Source organism: Castor canadensis, chromosome 4 (assembly GCF_047511655.1).
Source record: "Castor canadensis chromosome 4, mCasCan1.hap1v2, whole genome shotgun sequence".
Taxonomy (NCBI): Eukaryota; Metazoa; Chordata; class Mammalia; order Rodentia; family Castoridae; genus Castor; species Castor canadensis.
Genome location: NC_133389.1, coordinates 170,040,378 through 170,058,554, shown reverse-complemented (window position 1 = coordinate 170,058,554; position 18,177 = coordinate 170,040,378). Strand labels below are relative to the sequence as shown.

Here is an 18,177-nt window from a genome sequence, read left to right as displayed (position 1 = left end):
TTCTGAGGCCTTCTCATCTCAGAGGATTGAGCTGGGGAGTGTGTCATTACACGCACATGTATGTGCACACACATCGATAAGTACATGCACACACTTGTGCACACACATTGATATACACACGCGCACACACAGTCTCCAGGGGGTTAGGTCCAGGGCTTCCCTCCATCCCAGTCCTTTATATAAAGCAACATTTATAGTGTTTGCGTGTAAGGTACACATATCCTCCCAAATCAGGCACTTTTCTCTTTTTGTTCCATCCTCTGTGCTGTTTCATTCCCTTCTCTATAGGTTATAATTCTTTAGACTTCCTGTTATCCTGTTATAGTTTGTTTTTAATTTAATTTAATTTAATTTTTGTGCCCTGGGGTTTGAACTCAGGGCTTCATGCTTACTAGGCAGGTGCTCTACCACTGGAGCCACACATCCAGCCCTGTAGTTTTTTTGTAAATGTCAGTGCATCGTGTGTCTCCGTTCTCCACTTTCTCAGCCGAGGTGTTGGTACTGCATGCACACTGCCAGGTAGCACAATTCTGTTCATCCTACTGGAGGCCACCCTCTCCCCATGTCTTCCTCCTTCCTTTGACTTCTAGGACTACTCCTTCGCGTGCAGTCCCCCAGCATATTTGACTTGTCCTCTATTTCTGAACATTTTATTAGTATAACTTAATTATACAAAGGAGTTTCATTGTGATATTTACATACCTGTGTATGATGTACTTTGATCAAGTTCAATTCCTCTCTCTCCCTTTGAACAGCTTTTAGTGGGTTTCATTATGCTAATTTTATATATATATATATATATATATATATATATATATATATATATATAGCATATTTTAGCTGCGTACCAGAGGTTCCCACCTGTAATGCTAGCTGCTTGAACTTCATGTGGTGGAGAACCTGCCTGCTTTGCAAGCATGAAACCTGGAAATGAAACTCCAGTCCTGCCAAAGTGATAGTAATAAACATCATCATCCTAAAGTACTTCAGTCCTATTCACCCCCACCACCTCTCCCATTCCCCTCCTTCCTGTCGACCCCTCCCTAAACAGTCTCCTTTTGCAGTCATTGACCAGCCCTCCACTGGTGAGTGTTCACTTGTCTCCGGTCTCTTGCTGTCACAAGTAGTGCTGCGCGGAATAGCCTGTGCACATTGCTGTTTGCTGTTCTTGCCAGTGCGTCTTTGGGACAGATTCCTAGAAGGGTGGGATCATGGGACAAAGGGTAAATTCTTATTTTTACTAGATACTGCCAGACCCCTCCTGTGGACTTTGGGTTCTGCTACTGTGCAAACGCAGTGCTAATGGATGGGAAGACCTCTGCAGATTCACCACATTTTCTATTTTGTCTAATCGTCTAGCTGGGAAATGGTGTCTCACTGTAATTTTAGATGGATCTCCCCTATGCTGAGCAGGTGTAAGCATATTTGCGTGTTTATGGGATATTTTAGTTTCTTTTCTCAGAGCCTCTTGCTCATCTTTTCTTTAGGTTCTTTGGTCTTTTATTTTTTAAAAACCTTTTATGTTGTACAGAGATTAAATTTTTGTGATATGCATCACACTGCTTTTTGTGAGTGTGGCAGTTGTCTTTTGACTTTATGATTTTTGCTATGTAGATATTTAAAAAGTAATTATCAAGATTTTTATTCTTTTTCCTTATTGATACTGAATTTTGAGTCTTTTGCCATGCAGATTTTTAAAAATTATATAATCAAATTTATTAATTTTTTCCTTATGGGCACTGAAACTTAATTGAATATCCACTAGCCATCTGTCTTCTTCAGAGTTTCTTTATCTGCCAGCATTTGTTTCTTCCCCTCTGTTTGGAGAGATTCCTTTCTGTTTTTTTTTTAACCTTAAGTTACTCTGTACAGTAAACCCACCTTATTTATGAATTTATTGCATGCAGTTTTGACCAAACATGATCAAACAATAAATAAAATCAAAAGAAATTTCAAAAACAAAAATTTTACATTCCTGTGCATACATTCGGCAGCTCAGCTGCTGTGAAGTTCTCAGTCAGTCCCGCTTATCATCAGTTGTGTTTAAATCCTGTGATCTGCTGAGTGTTTCCCTGCCCTGAACTTTGTGAAGATATGCCAAAAAGCAAATGCTGTCCAAAAAGCGAGATAAAAATGAATGTGCTTAATTTAAGTGATAAAAGTGAAAACTTCAGATCTGTTCAAAGGTGACATGTCTTTAGTGGAAGTTTGGTGACATTATGGGACAAATGGATCAAGCCTCCACAATATAGCATTAAACTCTGAATCCTGAGCGTGTGTGGTTTTTTTCTCAGTGGTGGTCTCCTCGGAACCATGGCTCAGTAATACCAAGGTCCACTGTATCACATCATTGCAGGAATCCCAACAGATTGACATTCATTTGAAGTATCCCCCATACTACTTCTGTACAAGTGGTAGGCAGGCTGCTGACTTCACTGAGGGCCCGTCCAGATTCTGTGGGGTTATTTTTCTTTACATTGGTCTGTTGGAGAAGTGAACGCCAGCCTTCACTTGGGCAACATGAGCAGCCATCACCCTCTGGAAGTACTTCTGAACCTTTGCTGCTCGCAGGGGCTGTGGCACAGGAACGGGGAGCTTCCTGTTGGGGCTGTTCTAGATTGAGTGAGGTTGGCAGCTTGCCCTCAAATCCCCTAGCCTTCCCCTCTTGCAGCTTTTCCCATCTCAGCTGTATTTCTTCTACTCTTCCCCTCCAGGATCCAAGACCCTCATTTTCCCCCTTTCTGAGTCACTGTACTTAGGCGTTCTCTTCTTCTTAACGGGTTTTAGTTTGTTGTGAATTGCATTCTCTGAACAAAGCTTTCTTCTTGAATTGTTTTCTGGGCTGGTTTGAGGCATTTCTTTCCCCCACCAGTGGAAGTTTTCAAATGGTAGTAGTTGGTACTATGTGGGAGAAAGGGTTTTTTTAATCTGTGTTGCACAAAATGAGATCAAAACCTGCCATGAAGTACGAAGGAGCCTGGGGTGGAAAGATGCTTGAAACCAGTATGTGCAACATTAAAAAAAAACCAAAGCGAGAGGAACATAATCTTGTGGTTTGTTGCTCCTAACCCTGCTAGAAGGTCATTGTTAAATTTTTATATGTAATGAGTCATACAGTGATGCATTTTTGGTTTTGTTTTTTATTTGTGTACTACTACTTTTGGAAAAGCAAAATAAAGAAAGAGCAAAAAAGAGTTTATGTTGAGAAAAACCCTATTTAAAATAGTGAATAATTGGAAACAGCTCTAAGATAAAATACCTGTCGAATAACTTGGTAAACTATGATATGTAAATACAGTTGAATGTGAAAAAAAATGTCTTTTTAGACATGTGAATATAAACTAAATTGAGAGGCAGATCCTAAGATGGTGTTAACAGTAATTGTGATGATAAGAAAGAGACATGGTTTGTCTTACCCTCATCCTTGGAGGTGCACTAGTCAACTGTGGTGCAGTAAAAGTTACACTGATGTTGCTGCAAACCCTCTTCCACTTTAGCTGTGTAATTAAGGACTTAATTGTTGTTTTGTTTTGCTTTTTCTTTTTTGACACAGGGGTGTTGCCCAGGCTGGCCTTGAACTCACAATCCTCCTGCTTCAGCCTCCCAAATACCTGGGATTACAGATGCTCCTGGCTCAGATTTTTTCATTTCTTTGTGTCAGTTTCTTCATCTGTAAAATGGGAACAAATATTGTCTTGTCTGCACTCTAGGGTTATTGGGAAAGGCAGATGCAAGAATCCATGAAAGCATTTTGGAATGGGTAGAAGGCTCTTCAGAGTAATCATGGAGTAGATGTTAGATCTGCTTTCAGAAAAACAGCATTGGATACAATTGCTGTAGACGAGGGTTTAAGAAGACCTCAGCTCTAACCTCCACTCTGCTGTTACCTGCTGTATGCTTTTCTTAACCTGATTGGTGTACATTTTCTCCTGTGTCAGATAAAGGAGTTGTACAGTTCTGCTTCCAAGGTCCTTTCCAGTTATAAATTCTGCAGGTGTTTAAATTCAGAAGCAGTGTTTGCCGCAGGTTCTAACATATTCACTCTTTCTCATTACCTAAACTTTTAGATGCTATCACAGTGCTGCATATTTATCTGCCCAAATAATTCTAGCCTTAATTTAAAAATCTGGAATTTATTCATGAGGGTTAAATAGGATTTAAAAATATACATAACTCTATTTTCACTAGAAGGCCCTGGATTTCCCAGTGCCTTTGCTGTAGAGTGTACCTGCGTGTGTCTGAAAGTTAGAGGCCCTGAAGAAAGTCTGCTTTCTTCCCACTTGTTCATTCATTTATTTAATTTTTAAACCAGAAGAAGTTTGCAAACACAAAATGGACAGCTTGACCAAAGCTTGAAAGCTCTGTGCTATAGGCCTCTGTGCCCACGGGCCCCTGGGGCTGCTTTGGTGCCCTTCTTCACCTTTGCTGGCTCTCTGGCCTATACTGTTGCTCGCCTTGGGCGAGGCCCCTAATCTCCTTGTTCTTCACTCCCCATCTGTAACTTGCCTGTCCCTCAGCGGGCTTGGCCAGGGCTGCACGGGGGCTGGGTCGCTTCTTTTCCTGGACTGGAAGGAGATGAGTAGAAAGCCAGGTGCCACGTTTTCACTATTGCATATTCTTTTCTTTTTCTCTGACACTCCAGACCCATCAAATGAATCTAATTGTGAAATGAAAACACATCTATTTTAATCACACACTTGAAGTTATGCTTGCTCCAAGTTAGCCAAAGGTCTCAATTGAATTTGTTTATAGTTGTGGAATTGTGGACATAATCACAGTTGACATTTCCATCCTTCCCTTCATTAGCCCAACCACAGTGTTGTTGATGTCACCATCTGCATCATCTCGTTGTAATTGCAGAGGAGGTAATGCATTGTTCACATTTGGGTTGAAAAACAGTCCCCCTAAAGTTTTGGCCAGAGAAAGACAGAAAAGGACCATTTGTGGGTGCAAGAAGGCAGGGTGACCCATGTATTTTATCTTTGAAGTTGTTCTAAACAGATCCTGTGAGTACTTAAGAAATGTGAAAATTTAGGAGGAAATGATTTGAGTGTCAGAGAAGAGTAGGCTGATGACATTTTTTAGAAACAGGTGTTTTAAAAACTGATTGACAGTCAGTGAGAGCCCTTGCTAATCTAGAGTTGAAAGTCCTTTGGTTTTACACAGGTTAATTTGAAACCAATTTAAAATTGCAACTAGATAGGTCACCTTTAAGCTTTTGCAGCATTCCTGATTTCCTTCAGGTTTTGAAATACGGGGTCACATATCTGTGCGTGAGACGTGGTAAAGATTGGGTTTTAAAACAGATCTGATGTTTCCCTAGCATTTTCTATAATCATTTAGTATTTGCCCTGCCAATTAACTAAACCAGCTGTTAGAAAGCGATGGCCATGGAAATAGGGATGATATTCTGTACACAGAAATCAGGGAATTTTGGAATTGTAGTTCTAAATAGTCAGAAGGACATTGTAATTTATAAACGTTTTTCTTTCTTTTTCTTTTTTTTTTGAGGCAGGATCTTACTTTGAAACCCAGGCTGACCTTGAAATCTTGATCCTCCTGTCTCATCCACCTGAGTGCTGGTGTTCAACATTGTGCTTGGCAAGAGCTATTTCTTTACTGATGTTGAAGTAGTCTGGGCTTTGCTGATTTCTTGTTGGAAATAGGTCCCAGTGCCAGGCACAGTGACCCAAGTTTGTAATCCCAGCTGTCTGGGAGACAAAGGGGGAGAGGATTATGGTTCAAGGCCAGCACAGAAAAAAAGTTCACGAGACCCCATCTCAACAAATGGCTGGATGCAGTGGTGCACGCCCATCACCCCAGCTATGTGGGGAAGAACAAATTGGGGGATGATGTTCCAGGTCAGCCCAGGCATAAAGTGAGATCCTATCTGAAAAACAACTAAAGCGAAAGGGCTGGCATGGCTCAAGTAGTGAGCGCCTGCCTACTAAGCAGGAGGCCCTGAGTTCAATCCCCCACTTTTATTTATTTTTAAATAAAATAGATAAGTAAAAGAATAAGGTTCCAGGGCCCTGTCCTTGTTTGTGATAGTTCGCTGTGCCCTGGGTTGATCCAGTGCTCCAGTAACAGGGCTCCCTCCCCAAGTCTCTGCTGTGGCGTTAACTAGGTACCAGTTCTCTCACGTCCTGTTGCCTTTGCTGTAAGAGTTAATGGTGTCTGCAGGTGTGTTGGGATTAGCACAGTAAAGTTGTATAAGGGGTTTTTCTTTCTTTTGATCTTCAGAAAGGGATGAAAGATGGCCATTAAACTCAAAGGATTAGGTCCCCTTCTCTTTATAGACTTTAGGTACCATAAATATTTCACTTCAAATGCAAGGTGAAGAATTGTATACATGTGGGGGAAAATGGGTGTTTTATATTACCAGTTGGAAATTATTCAGTCTCCACTTACAAATTAAATGTTCTTCACAGAGACATTTTCTCCTGTGAGAAAATGTCTCCTGAGTGTGCTGAGATCTGAAAAAATGTTTTTTGTGTTCATATCCTGGTAGTGATATTTTGGCTCCTCATCTTCCTAAGCCTTTTTCTTTATTTTTATAAGTTAATGTCTTACCTTCATTGTACTTCTTTTTCCCCCTGAATTTGCCTCCCCTTGTGTAATTCCATTTGTGCCCTCAAAAAACCTTGCTTTTTCTAACACTTAGGCAAAAACTACCCTTAAGCATGACACCAGGCTCACCTGTAGGGTTTACTGTGTGTGCAGGGTAGGTTTTCTGCTTCTGGTGCTGGGGCCTTGCACATGCTAGGCAAATGGTCTACTGCTGAGCTGCATCCCCAGGCTCCATATGTGCAGTTTTATAGGCCCTGCAGGCTGTCTTTTCCTTTAAGTCAGCTTTCTTTGGAAAAGAAAGGTGATGCTGGCATACTGGCAGGAGAGTTGGACTCTTTACTACATTCTCAGAAAGCTGGTGGGCAACAGGAGAAAGTGTAAGGAAAGAACAGAATGGAACACAGCGTCGTTTTTCTTTTGGGGATGGGAAAAGTTTGGGTAGGTGCCAGCCATAGAGTCACCTGTCAAATGATTATTCCTTCCTTTATCCCATATCACATAAATAGTCATTTAGAACACATTTAAAATATGTTCAGTTGGCCCAGTGATTTATGGTATCTATAATCCTACGTTTTCTATTTCATCCTTGAATTTGGTGGCTTATATATGGTGAAAAAAGGCTCAGGAGGAGCCTTTCTTTTATTAGCTGTCACATGTGTGACATATAGACATTACCACTGTTTCATGCTCCCTTTTTATTTTGTTTTTATCTTTTGGTTGTACAAAATTTGGGCAGAAAGTACCAGATTGCAAGCAGTTCCATTATGTGAGCTTGTACTCTAAAAGTATATTGGAAATATGTAGAAAGGGAAGAGTAAAATTGTAGAGTATGTGACTTTTTTTAGAGATGGCCTGATGAATGAGTTGTGTATAGCCAGTGGAGGGGGAGGGGGTTGCGAGAAGGGTTAGGAACCTCTTGTCTGATAACACCCTCTGATGCTTTCAGATTAGGGGTCTGCTCAGTTACCGTCTTAGGCTTCTACTTCCGATGCTTCATAAAATTAAAGGAAAGACTATATGTAAAGCTTATCCCAACATTGGGCCTATAATATTCCTCTAAGAAAAGATGGGGGCAAAAAGAAACTGTGAAAGGTGTTTGGCAACGAGCAAGAGAAGGCGCTTCCAAATGCTTTGATGGTCAATTAGCCAGAAAATGTGCTAAAGACTGGGTTCTGTGCTGGATTACGGCCCAGGAATGACCCCAAGGTCCTCAGAGTGGCCCTGCCGTTGGAGCACAGAGACGATTATAGACCTTGAAGAGATACCACAAAGGCTTTAATTAAGGGACTTACTCACACCCCACTAAGTTTGGGAAATTAAACTCTTATTTGAGTTTAACCGATGTTTCTTTTGTCTGGGCTTTCACATGTATTTCAACAGAGAACACTATTTTTCCAAAATCTATTTAGTGTATTTTGCACTGGATGCTGTGCTGGGTGCCAGAGAGAATTTAATCAATGCAAGGTGTAGATGTGGACTGAGAGGCGTTTTTCTGGGAAGCCTTTGGACACAGGTTGAAAATTGTATTACTTATACTTCTTAGGCACCAGTAAACCAGGAACTCTGGGTTTAAATCATAAATAATAATAAAAAAAACTAATGTCCTGTATAAAATTTGAATCTTAAGAGTTCCCATTCACAAGGCGATGGTTTTCCTTAAATTGGCAGCGTTATGTCTAGACACTGCATGTTGTTCTTTCTCTAAAGTTTGTTTTTGTTTGTTAATGTGATTAAAAAGTAGTTTGGGGCTACCGTCCAGGTCCCACTTTCCAAAGGCCTCGACCCATACTTAGTTCCATTCAGATGTGACTGCTTGCATTTCTGGACAGACTAATTGAAGACAAGTGGGTCCCAGCTAGAGCATCACGATCGAATGGGTCTGCGTGCTCCTGCACTGCACTGCCCTCCTTTTGCCAGCAGTGGTTGCTGTCACTTTTTGAGCTCTCAGGCTTGGCTGATGTTTGTGGGCTGTGTGTCCTTTGTTTTGTTAGTGAAGCAGTTCTGCCTTCGAAATTTGGTTTGTTCATAAAGGTTGTAAAAGCACTAAAAAAGTGTCTAGTGATTTAAATTTCCTTTCAGTATTTCTAGTTCACCTGTGACACCAGTCAAGTGGTGCCTTTTTAGGTCTGTCTGTAGCTCTTAATTAATTTGAAGGTCCTTTTGTGTACTTCTCAATTTGTGTATGTGGAGGACAAAACCTCAGCCTTGAACACTCAATATGAAAATACTAAGTAAATGTTTAGAAGTGAAAAAATGATTTTGATGTGGTAGCACACGCCTGTAACCCCTGAGGTAGGAGTCGAGGAGGAAGATCACAGAATGGGGCTGGCTTCAAGCACAAGTGCAGGACCCTACCTGAAAAATAAACTAAAATGAAAAATGTCAGTAAAGGTTAAGATCATCAGCACAGGTTAAAGTGTGCAAATGGAGTTTTGCACGGGAGTTCCAGTATTGGACTTCCTCACTACATGGGAGTGAGTTGGGGCAGCTTAGTGTTAGATGACAGGAGAGTGGGCCACTTTAGTGACTGCCCTGTTGGGAGTCAGTGAAGCCTTCTGTCCGAGGAGCAGTTTAGGATACTCTTGTGAGTTGGATGGGTCATGTGCAGGGTGAGAGCCTTTGACATTTCTCTCATTTGTCACAACTCTGATACTTGAGAACGTCTTAAATAAGGCATAACACAAATTTCAATTCTCTTTGCCTTTCTTTAGAAAGAGGGGAAAGAAAACTGTCCTTAGTGATATAAATATTTTTATTTGACCAAATACCTAGCTGTTTAATGAGCTAAAGCAAAATTTGATCCAAACTCCAGAGAGAGGTAAATGAAGAGGAATGTAACCAAATTTTGCTGGAAAACACTGATTCAGAATGTTGTTATGTGAAATAGAAATTCTGATTCCTTATCTCTGAGACTTTATTTTGCTAACTGCCAGAACTTGCACATCTGGCTTAGATTCTAAAATAGTTTGGTTTTATGCTTCAATAAAAACGAATCTGATCAAATTGGAATTGAAAATAGATAAAAGAAGAGGGTTTAGTACAGCAAGGGTATCAGGAGGGTCTCAGACCTTTCCTTTCTGAGCGGCTTTTCTGAATTGGCTGGTGTCTTCTTTGGCTAGTGCATGTTCTCATGGGATCCTGGTGAGAGGTGCTGGTGCTGGGAGGCCGACCTCTTCCTCCACAGCACAGTCCTTCCAGGTCAGTGGGACACAGTGGGCTGTTCACTAGCAACACTTTATGAGCTTCGTTACTCGAAGATTTTTCCTGCCTTTAACTCTCTTTCTCTTTCTTTTTATGTTTGTCTTCATTTTAATAGAATTAAAGTATGCCATCTTTACCAGATTTAGCAATAAGTCCTATCCCAACAAAGCTTTCCATTAGCAGTCCAGTTTGGTTTCTGGATCATCTTACTTGATTTCCTTCCCAAACCTCTCTAGTGTGGATTAGTGCACAGAGCCAGATGCAGCATAGTTCAATGGAGTTCTCAGTTTGGCAGTGAAGCAGAATGGTTAAGCGTAGCAGGACATGAAAACCAGGACACTTTGTATTTCAGCCCCATTGCTTTGGGGTGATGAATGACAATTCAAAATATTTTTCTGGTCTTTCCCCAGAATAGCAGCAAATGTCTTTCTATATTGACTGGACAGTATGCATAATTCTGTGTCTTTGTGGTGTTAACCTGACAGTAGCAGATTCCCCTCCCCTCCAACCCAATTCTGTGTTTCTTAATTATGCTGATCTTAGAGCCATTAGAGACTCAGCAGTTTGCTGCTCCATAAATAATGCACTCTGAGTGCCAGGCTGGAGGCTTGAGGCCCAGCTTTGCTGGGTATTTATAGTTCATGCCAGTAAATGTTTTGGTCAGATCCTTCAGGAGCGGTGGGCCTGATCGCTGTTCAAGTGGGTGGTGAGAGAATTGAATCAACGTTTTTTTTTAACTTCAGCAAAGGGCAGAGCACTGGTGAACTCCCGTGGCCCTGGTAACGTAGTGAATAGGGAGTAGGCCTGTGTGTGTGTGCGTTTGCTTTAACTGGTTAAATCTTCAGAGCAGGAGCTGATCTGTCAGCTGCAGCAGGGCTTTGCCAGCAGATGAAGAAAGCCTTTTGCCCATCTTAAAGTGCAGCGGAGATCAGCTGGGACTTGTGGGGGGCTGGCCTTTGCTGTGGTTTCACAGAAGATGCTCCAGAACTGCTTAGGAAGCACTTTCCACACAGGAATGTGGGTCGCCTCTGGCAGCAAGGCCTTTAATTAGACATGTGGTTCCCTGTGGCCTGCTGGTGACACTGCAGCTTCAGTTTCTCCATGTGACAAGGTGGGGAAGAGTGATGTCATGAAGACTCAGTGCGTCCACTGTGGACTTCTGCAGAGATCACTGGAAAGAGACCTGGTTCACATATGTTCTTCCCATGCAAGTTCACTGGTTTTACATTTCATTTTCCCTTTGGCTAGTGTAGAACCCATTCCAGGTGTGCACAGAGCTCCCCTCAGACTTTCCTGACTGTTCTCCTGCAGCCCTTTCCTGGCTTGGGTCTCTGGGATCAAAAACACAGGGCCCTTATATTTGCCCCTGTTTTTTTTTCCTTGCAGGAATTTCTTGTTGTAACAGCAAATGTTTCTCACTAGTATTAGAAAGTGTAAGGAAGTCCTCTGTTTTCATAGCCAGGGTTTAAAAGTTGTTTTTAAAGTTGACTTACAAGCTTTTAGTGTTAAATATCTATTGATGTTTTTTGCCAAAAGAAACATTGATTTTTTTCTCTCACTCTCTGTTTCAGGCCCTGCTTTCTTCCCCGGGCGATGTGCTGAGGTCTTTGCCAGGGGTCAAAGTATTGGGAAGCTTGGGGTCCTTCATCCTGATGTTATCACCAAATTTGAGCTGACCATGCCTTGCTCCTCCCTGGAAATCAATATTGAGCCCTTTTTGTGAAGATGGGCCTCTGTTGTGTAATTCATTCTCCAAGTATTCTTTTCTCCTTCCCTGGTGCCCTTCAGAGTCTCCACAGGGAGCATTGATTTGTGCTTTAATGTTTAATAAAGTAAAAAGCGCTGCCATGGGTGCTGCGTTAGGCCAGCTCATGCAATATCGAGTAAGTATCGAGTGCATATCTGTGTGATGCTGTGTTGGGCCCCTTGCAGAGCCAGAGCAATGTGCTGGAGGTACAATGTCAGTTCTGGAACCAGAAGTGCTGCTCAAACATTAGAGCTGCTCACTGTCACCCAGGACTCCTGCAAAATAGGATCCCATTTCTGCCTTACTGATGGAACAGTAGAGTGCATATTGAACACGTGAGATAACTAAGGGGCTTGGCTTTTACTTTCTCCATTTGACTTTTTCATCGTTGGGAAATAATCAAATAATTTTAGAAAACCTTTAAGGATCAATTATGGTCAAGCAGTTACAGTTTTGAAGTCATTTTATGTTTTTTGTTTATTTCTTTGCTCTCTGGTACTCTAAGAGTGCATGCAGCATTGAACTGTTCTGCTACAACAGCTAAAGTGAACAAGTACTGATATCAGGGCAATGTGAGCATTAGGAAACAATGACAGACATTTCTGTTTTAGGCCATTCATGTCACTATAACTAGTCAGTTATAAAATTGTGGTTTTAAATGCACGTACTAGTTTCTGTCTTACAGGACTGGATAAAATCTCTCCTCTGAAGCTGAGCTTCTGCGGTCCTCCCCATCTTACATCTTTATTTCCTGCTTTGATTTAGAATACATCTCTTTTAAAAAAGGAGCAGGGTCTAATGTTTGAGAGAAATTCTCAGTTACTATTGAGATGGTAAGAAGCATGATGAATGGAAAGGTTTAAAGTAAGTCCCAGTAGAAATCCTAACAAAGTTTGTGCAACAAGAATTATGCTTATAAGGCTTTTGCCGAGCCTGCTAAGAAAAAACTCAGCCATATTGCAGCCTGGAATCAGGGCACTGTTGTTTAATATAATAAGATTTGCAAACACACCAACTTCTACCCAACCCAGATTCTATTGTGAATAGAGCCTCACATTTTATTTGTTTGGGTGGCTTTTTTGTTGTTGTTTGGTTGGTTTTTGTTTTGTTTTTCTTTTTGATTCTGTTTTGAAATAGGGTACCACTCTGTAACAAGGCTGGCCTCAGACTCAAGATCCTCAGGCTGCCTCAACCTTTCAAGTGCTGGGATTCTATAATCTCACAACACTTTAAAACTGAAGTGAGATGTTCCTTTAAAAGTACTGCATGTCAAAGGGCTTGTATCCAGTGTGCATAAAGATTTCTTACAACTCAATAACAAGACAACCCTGTATTTTAGACAACGATAGAAGAACTGAACAAACATTTCCCCAAAGAAAATACATGAATGACCAATAAACACATAAAAAGATACTCAGCATCACTAATCATAGGGAGATACAGATTAAGAGCACAACTGAACTACTATATACTCGTTAACATGGTTAAAATTTTAAAAGACTGATCAAACCAAATGTGGGGAGACAAGTGGAACTGTGATGCAGCCACTTTGGAAAATACTTTGACAGTTTCTTCAAATGTGAAATGCTACCTTCCTTCCAATATCTATTACCTAAGTATATATGGTCAAACATTTTAATGTAAAATTTTAATGTAATGTTTGGTGTTATTTATAGTAGCTACAAATTGTATTTCCATTCTATGAAGTATTTCTTAGCAATAAAAAGGAATGAACTACTGGTAATCAACACAAATGAATCTCAGAGCATTATGGTAAGTGAAAGAAGCCAGGCACAATGACCACATGCTCTTCCACTTACACGAAATTATAGAAAAGTCAACAGCAGGTTGGTTGGTGAGAGTTCAAAGAATGGAATTGACTGCAAAATGTTGAGGCAGTGGAAGATTTCTGTCTTAATTGGGGTGGTAGTTATACTTCAGATGTGGACCATGCCTCAGTAAAGGTAGGAAAAAAGGAGTATGATGCAACATGGAGTATGTTAATAATTTCAACTCCACAGCATGTGATATATACGTGGGAAAATTGCGTGAATCTTAGATTCAGCATTTCTACTCACAATGCCTTGCTGGTCTACACTCTGAATGAGATAGTCTCCATTAGTTTCAGGTTGCACTATGGTTAAAATCATGGCTTGTGGATTATATGATGGAGTTGTTCAAGTTGGAACCACTTACTGTATTAGCAGCCAAACTGGGATATTTTTTTGGATGGCCAGAAATTACTTGTGATGAAAAAAAAAAACCCCACTAATTCCTAATTGTATATCCCAATGTGAAAGAGGAAAGATCAGCTGCACGTGTCATGTAGATGTTTCTGCTGTTTGGAGAGGAAGCAGTAGGAAGAAAAACAATACCCGCTGAGGTAGAAGAAGCAAACCTTACTTATGAGTGGAGCTTTCACAGACAGGTGAACATGCACTTGTCCAAGGTAAAGGGTCTCAGTTGAAACCTGGGCAGTCCACCAAAAGCCTTTGTTAGAGAAGATACAGCTTCTTAGTAAACACTGGCAGCTCTGGTATTAAAAGGAAGGTTAATTATAAAGGATCTTTTTCTTTCTTTAGTTCTTTTTTTTTTTTTTTTGTGATAGTAGTGTTTGAATTAGGGTCTTGCACTTTGCTAGGCAGGTACTCTACCACTTGAGCCATGCCCCTAGCCCTTAGGATTTTTTTTTTTTCTTTTTGGCAGTACTGGGGTTTTGAACTCAAGGCTTCGAGCTTGCTAGGCAATTGCTCAGCCACTTGAACCATGACCCCAGTGCTCTTTGCTTTAGTTTGTATTTCAGAAATACAAGTGTATTTCAGATAGGGTCTCTCTTTTGCCAGGGCCAGCCTCAGACCTCAGTCCCATCTCCTTCTCAGTAGCTGGGGATTATAGACTTGTACCATCCTGCTCATCCCTGGATTTTATTTTTAACTTACAGATAACTTCATTTTTATAGCCTGACATTCCTTCATTGCTCTTTTATTTATAATGTATTCTTACATCTGATCTAGTTTCAGATTATTATTTTTTTGGTTTAACAATCAGGAGATAGAGGGAGTTTTGTTTGTTTTTAACTGGAGTTGGAACTCAGCCTCATACTTGCTAAGCAGGTGCTCTACCATTTGAACTATGCCCCCAGTCCAGGAATTCTTGATTTATAGGCTGAAAACAGTTAAGCTTTAGAGGTGTCAATGACTTGCTTAAAAGTCACATGGGCAATGGATAGTTTGAGATACCCAATGAGAGTGACTTGCAATCCACAGCTCACCCAGTATTTTGTGTCATTTACCTATTTATCCAAAATGCTGAAAATTTACAAGTTTCTTTTAAATACAAAAGAATTGAAAAACAAAATGTTAAAAAAATCAGAAGCTCTCTAATTTAAAAAATTGTAAAAAGTAAGGCCCTCCCAAGCTAATCTACCTTTATTCTCCCTAATTCCTTAAGTTAACTAATGATTGTTCACGTCTTAGCTTGCATTGTTTCTGACACATTCCTTAGTTTGAACAGTCAGCCACACACACGTGCTCAACATTCTTCTGAGGCATGCTCTGCTTACTGGATGGCAACAAGTTCTGTTTTGTTGTGTGTAATCTATCATGGCAATTTTCTTAGCATGTCCCATTTTTGTAGGTTCGTACCCATAGTCCTACCTCACTGTTTTGGATGAGATAATAGCCTATTGTATGGCCATCCATAGTCTGCTCAACTGTCCCTCTGTTGATGGACATTCAGAATGTCCAACTCTGCAGCTACAGTATTCCAATGGAGTCGGGTTGCACTGGCTTACAGCCCAGGAAAAGCCAGTCCTGGGGCTGAACATGATTAAAGTGCATTATATGCATGTGTGAAAATGTCTTGATGAAATTCCTTACTGTGTGCAATTTAACATATGCCAAGAAGAGTAAAAAGGAAAACCCCGTCCTAATGGATGCAACTGTATAAACACCCACAGTTAGGGTCTGATACACACTAAGAGATGTATGAGGTTAATTAGATATTTCTTAAGTGTGACTTTTATACTTGAATAATATAATGCATATTCCAGTAGCTTACAATCCTTGATGTCAAATTGCCAGGTCAAAGGATGTTTTGAATTTAAAACATGTTGAGACTATTCTTAACATTTTAGACAGGGGTACCCTAACTGTTGCTCCTGTGCTCAGCAGTGAGGGGTGTCTTGAGTTTGTAAAAACCTTGCTCAATGTCTTGCTTCTCAATGCTAGCCTCTGTACTTGGTGGTTTGTATAAGCATCAACAACCCTAATGCATGGATATTGACTTTGGCTCTTCTGTCCATTTTATCCAAAAAGAGACAGGTGGCCTTAATGGGACAAAACTGCCTTAAAGCAAAATAGGGCCTAGTAGTGATTAAAACATTTGACCCATCTGATATCTCTCAAGTTCTGCCTTAATTGTATTAAGACCTTGAAAAAACTGTGTGTTGTTTTGGACTGAATGTGTCCCCCCCCCCCCCCATACTCATGTGTTGTACCCTAAAGCAATGGTGTCTGGAGATGAGGCCTTTGGAGGTCATAGGGCTAGATGAAGTCACGAGGATGGCGACTTCCCAGAGAATTGCTTTCTCTAAAGTTACCCACCCTGTCCACACACACAGGAGGTCTTGTGAGCACACAACCAGATGGTGGCCACCAGCAGCCAGAAGAAGCCTCAAAAAGAAGGCAAGGGAGTGCTAGCACCTTGATTATGGACCTGTACCCTCCAAAACTGAGTAGTACATTTCCATGATTTAGACCACCCAGTCTATTATAGCCACCTGAGCAGGCTATGACATACTATTGAAAACTTGCATTAGAAATAAGCAGAGACTGTCATGCTTAATAACATTTAAGGCAGCAAGGCACCTCCAGGACAGTCTGAACAGCTCTCTAAGGCCTGACCAAAGTTGGTGAGAAGAACATGGCGTCCTTGGACAAAAAAGGAGAGGAGCCTAATGACCTGTGGGACAACCCAGACAACAAGAAGCAGATGCAAAGCAGATTTAGTCTCCACTGAAGTCTGCTCTGTGTCCAGGCATCCTGTTCTGCCTTGTCTTTCTAGTATGCAGAAGGGATGATTGAGCCGAATACCTCCAGCAAAGGATTCAGTGGGATTGACGTCGGTCAAAGCCCCGTGTTCTTCCCACGTTACTGGCATGGCAGGAATACGCTCAAGACCCACTGCACCTTTTCACTCCTCATTTATCAGGTTTGTCCCTCACTGTTTCTGTTTAAGGAAGCCAGGGATGTGGCATGTTACAAAATGTAACAGCCCACCAGCATTAGGAGGTACTGGCGAGCTCGAGCTGCCGCAGAATTGAAGGTAGAGGACTTCAATGCTGTCTGGCCTTTATGACAGAAAAGTGCAGATGTAGAGAAAATGTGCCTTTTGACAACGAACTTGATAGCAAAGGAAACTTCCTTTCCACAGGGTTTTGTCACAAGGAATGAAAATATGCCTGGCCTCTAAAAAAAAAAAAGCAGCATCTCCTCCGGGCCGACAAGAAACCAGTTGTGATGGATGCAAGCCTAGTAGATGTCCTTATTGGTGCTGGAGAGAGAAAGAGTAAAGGCCTATGCAGGGATGGGTGGGATTAGAGCTCTCAACTGTGAGTCTGGACAGAACATTTAAACAAGGAATTCTTGGGGTGTCTACAAGGCAGCTGAAGCAAGATAAGCCAGACACAGAGGCGCCCCATAAACAAATTGTGCTGTAGGATGATCAGATTGGTGAGATGGCTTGTGTTGAGAAGACTCGTGAAAAACTCGGCACACCTGTCATGTGGAGGCCCCAGGCTGGGGTTTGTATTGGGGCAGCATGGAAATTACTTTTTGATCTTTAAGATACTTCAACATCTTTTTTATCAGTACCTAATTAAGATGGCTTAAATGATGTGTGTTTAGTGTGTGCTGTGCATAGTTTGCCCCCCTCATAGCACCACCCATCTGGTTCCCATGTGACTGAAAAACTACAGACTGCAAGGCCAGGAGGCCTTGCTCCTCCCCAGGCTCTTGCATTGCAGGAACATGACTCCATCCTTGCAGGCGTGGGCACTAAGGCAGCACCCAATTGCCACCCTGTCTCACCCTCCATTGGAAGCCAGCATTGCGTGTGTTACAGAGCTCTCTTGCTTGTGCTTCAACCAGGGGGTCCCTGATGTCATAGCATGAGAGAAAGAGCATGGCGGGAAGATGTGCTTGAGTGAGTTAAGGAAGGGTTACAGGCGGAACTCCTAGCCGCATCCTTGCTTTTCTTGTTTGTTTTTGCATGCCATATAGACAGGCGTGGAAAAGGAAGAGGAATTTTTGGCTTCATATAGCTCCCTTGTCTCATGTGGCTACAGTTTTAAGAATTTAGAATTCTATTCATGGCCCACATTCAACTCTCGTTCTTAATGTGCGTCTGTAAGTATTCGAGTCTGTACTGCACTTTAAGAAAACAACGGATGTGTGGTGCGCCCAGAGTAATTTATTAAAGCCTTATGTTTACAGAAATGAATCTCCATATGATTTTTACACAGCAAACCCTTGGGTGCACTTAAAGTTTAAAAAACACAAGCAGCTTTGAGAAAACACGGATTGTCTAAAATGAGGTAAGTGTACCTCGCCATTCTGCTTGGTTCTGTGTAGCCGCTCCCTAGAGAACCAGGGCTTCCC

The 18,177-nt window shown here is 41.4% G+C and overlaps 1 protein-coding gene across 1 annotated transcript in view; it reads left to right on the top strand.

The window, feature by feature from the left end:
- Farsb (phenylalanyl-tRNA synthetase subunit beta) overlaps positions 1-11,648 on the top strand; it is a 60,788-nt gene extending 49,140 nt beyond the window's left edge. The window contains exon 17 of the mRNA XM_020183255.2: positions 11,343-11,648. Within this exon, the coding sequence (XP_020038844.1) occupies positions 11,343-11,494 (152 nt within the window). The 3' untranslated portion in view covers positions 11,495-11,648. The remainder of the gene's footprint in view (positions 1-11,342) is intronic.
- Positions 11,649-18,177: the final 6,529 nt, after the last annotated feature.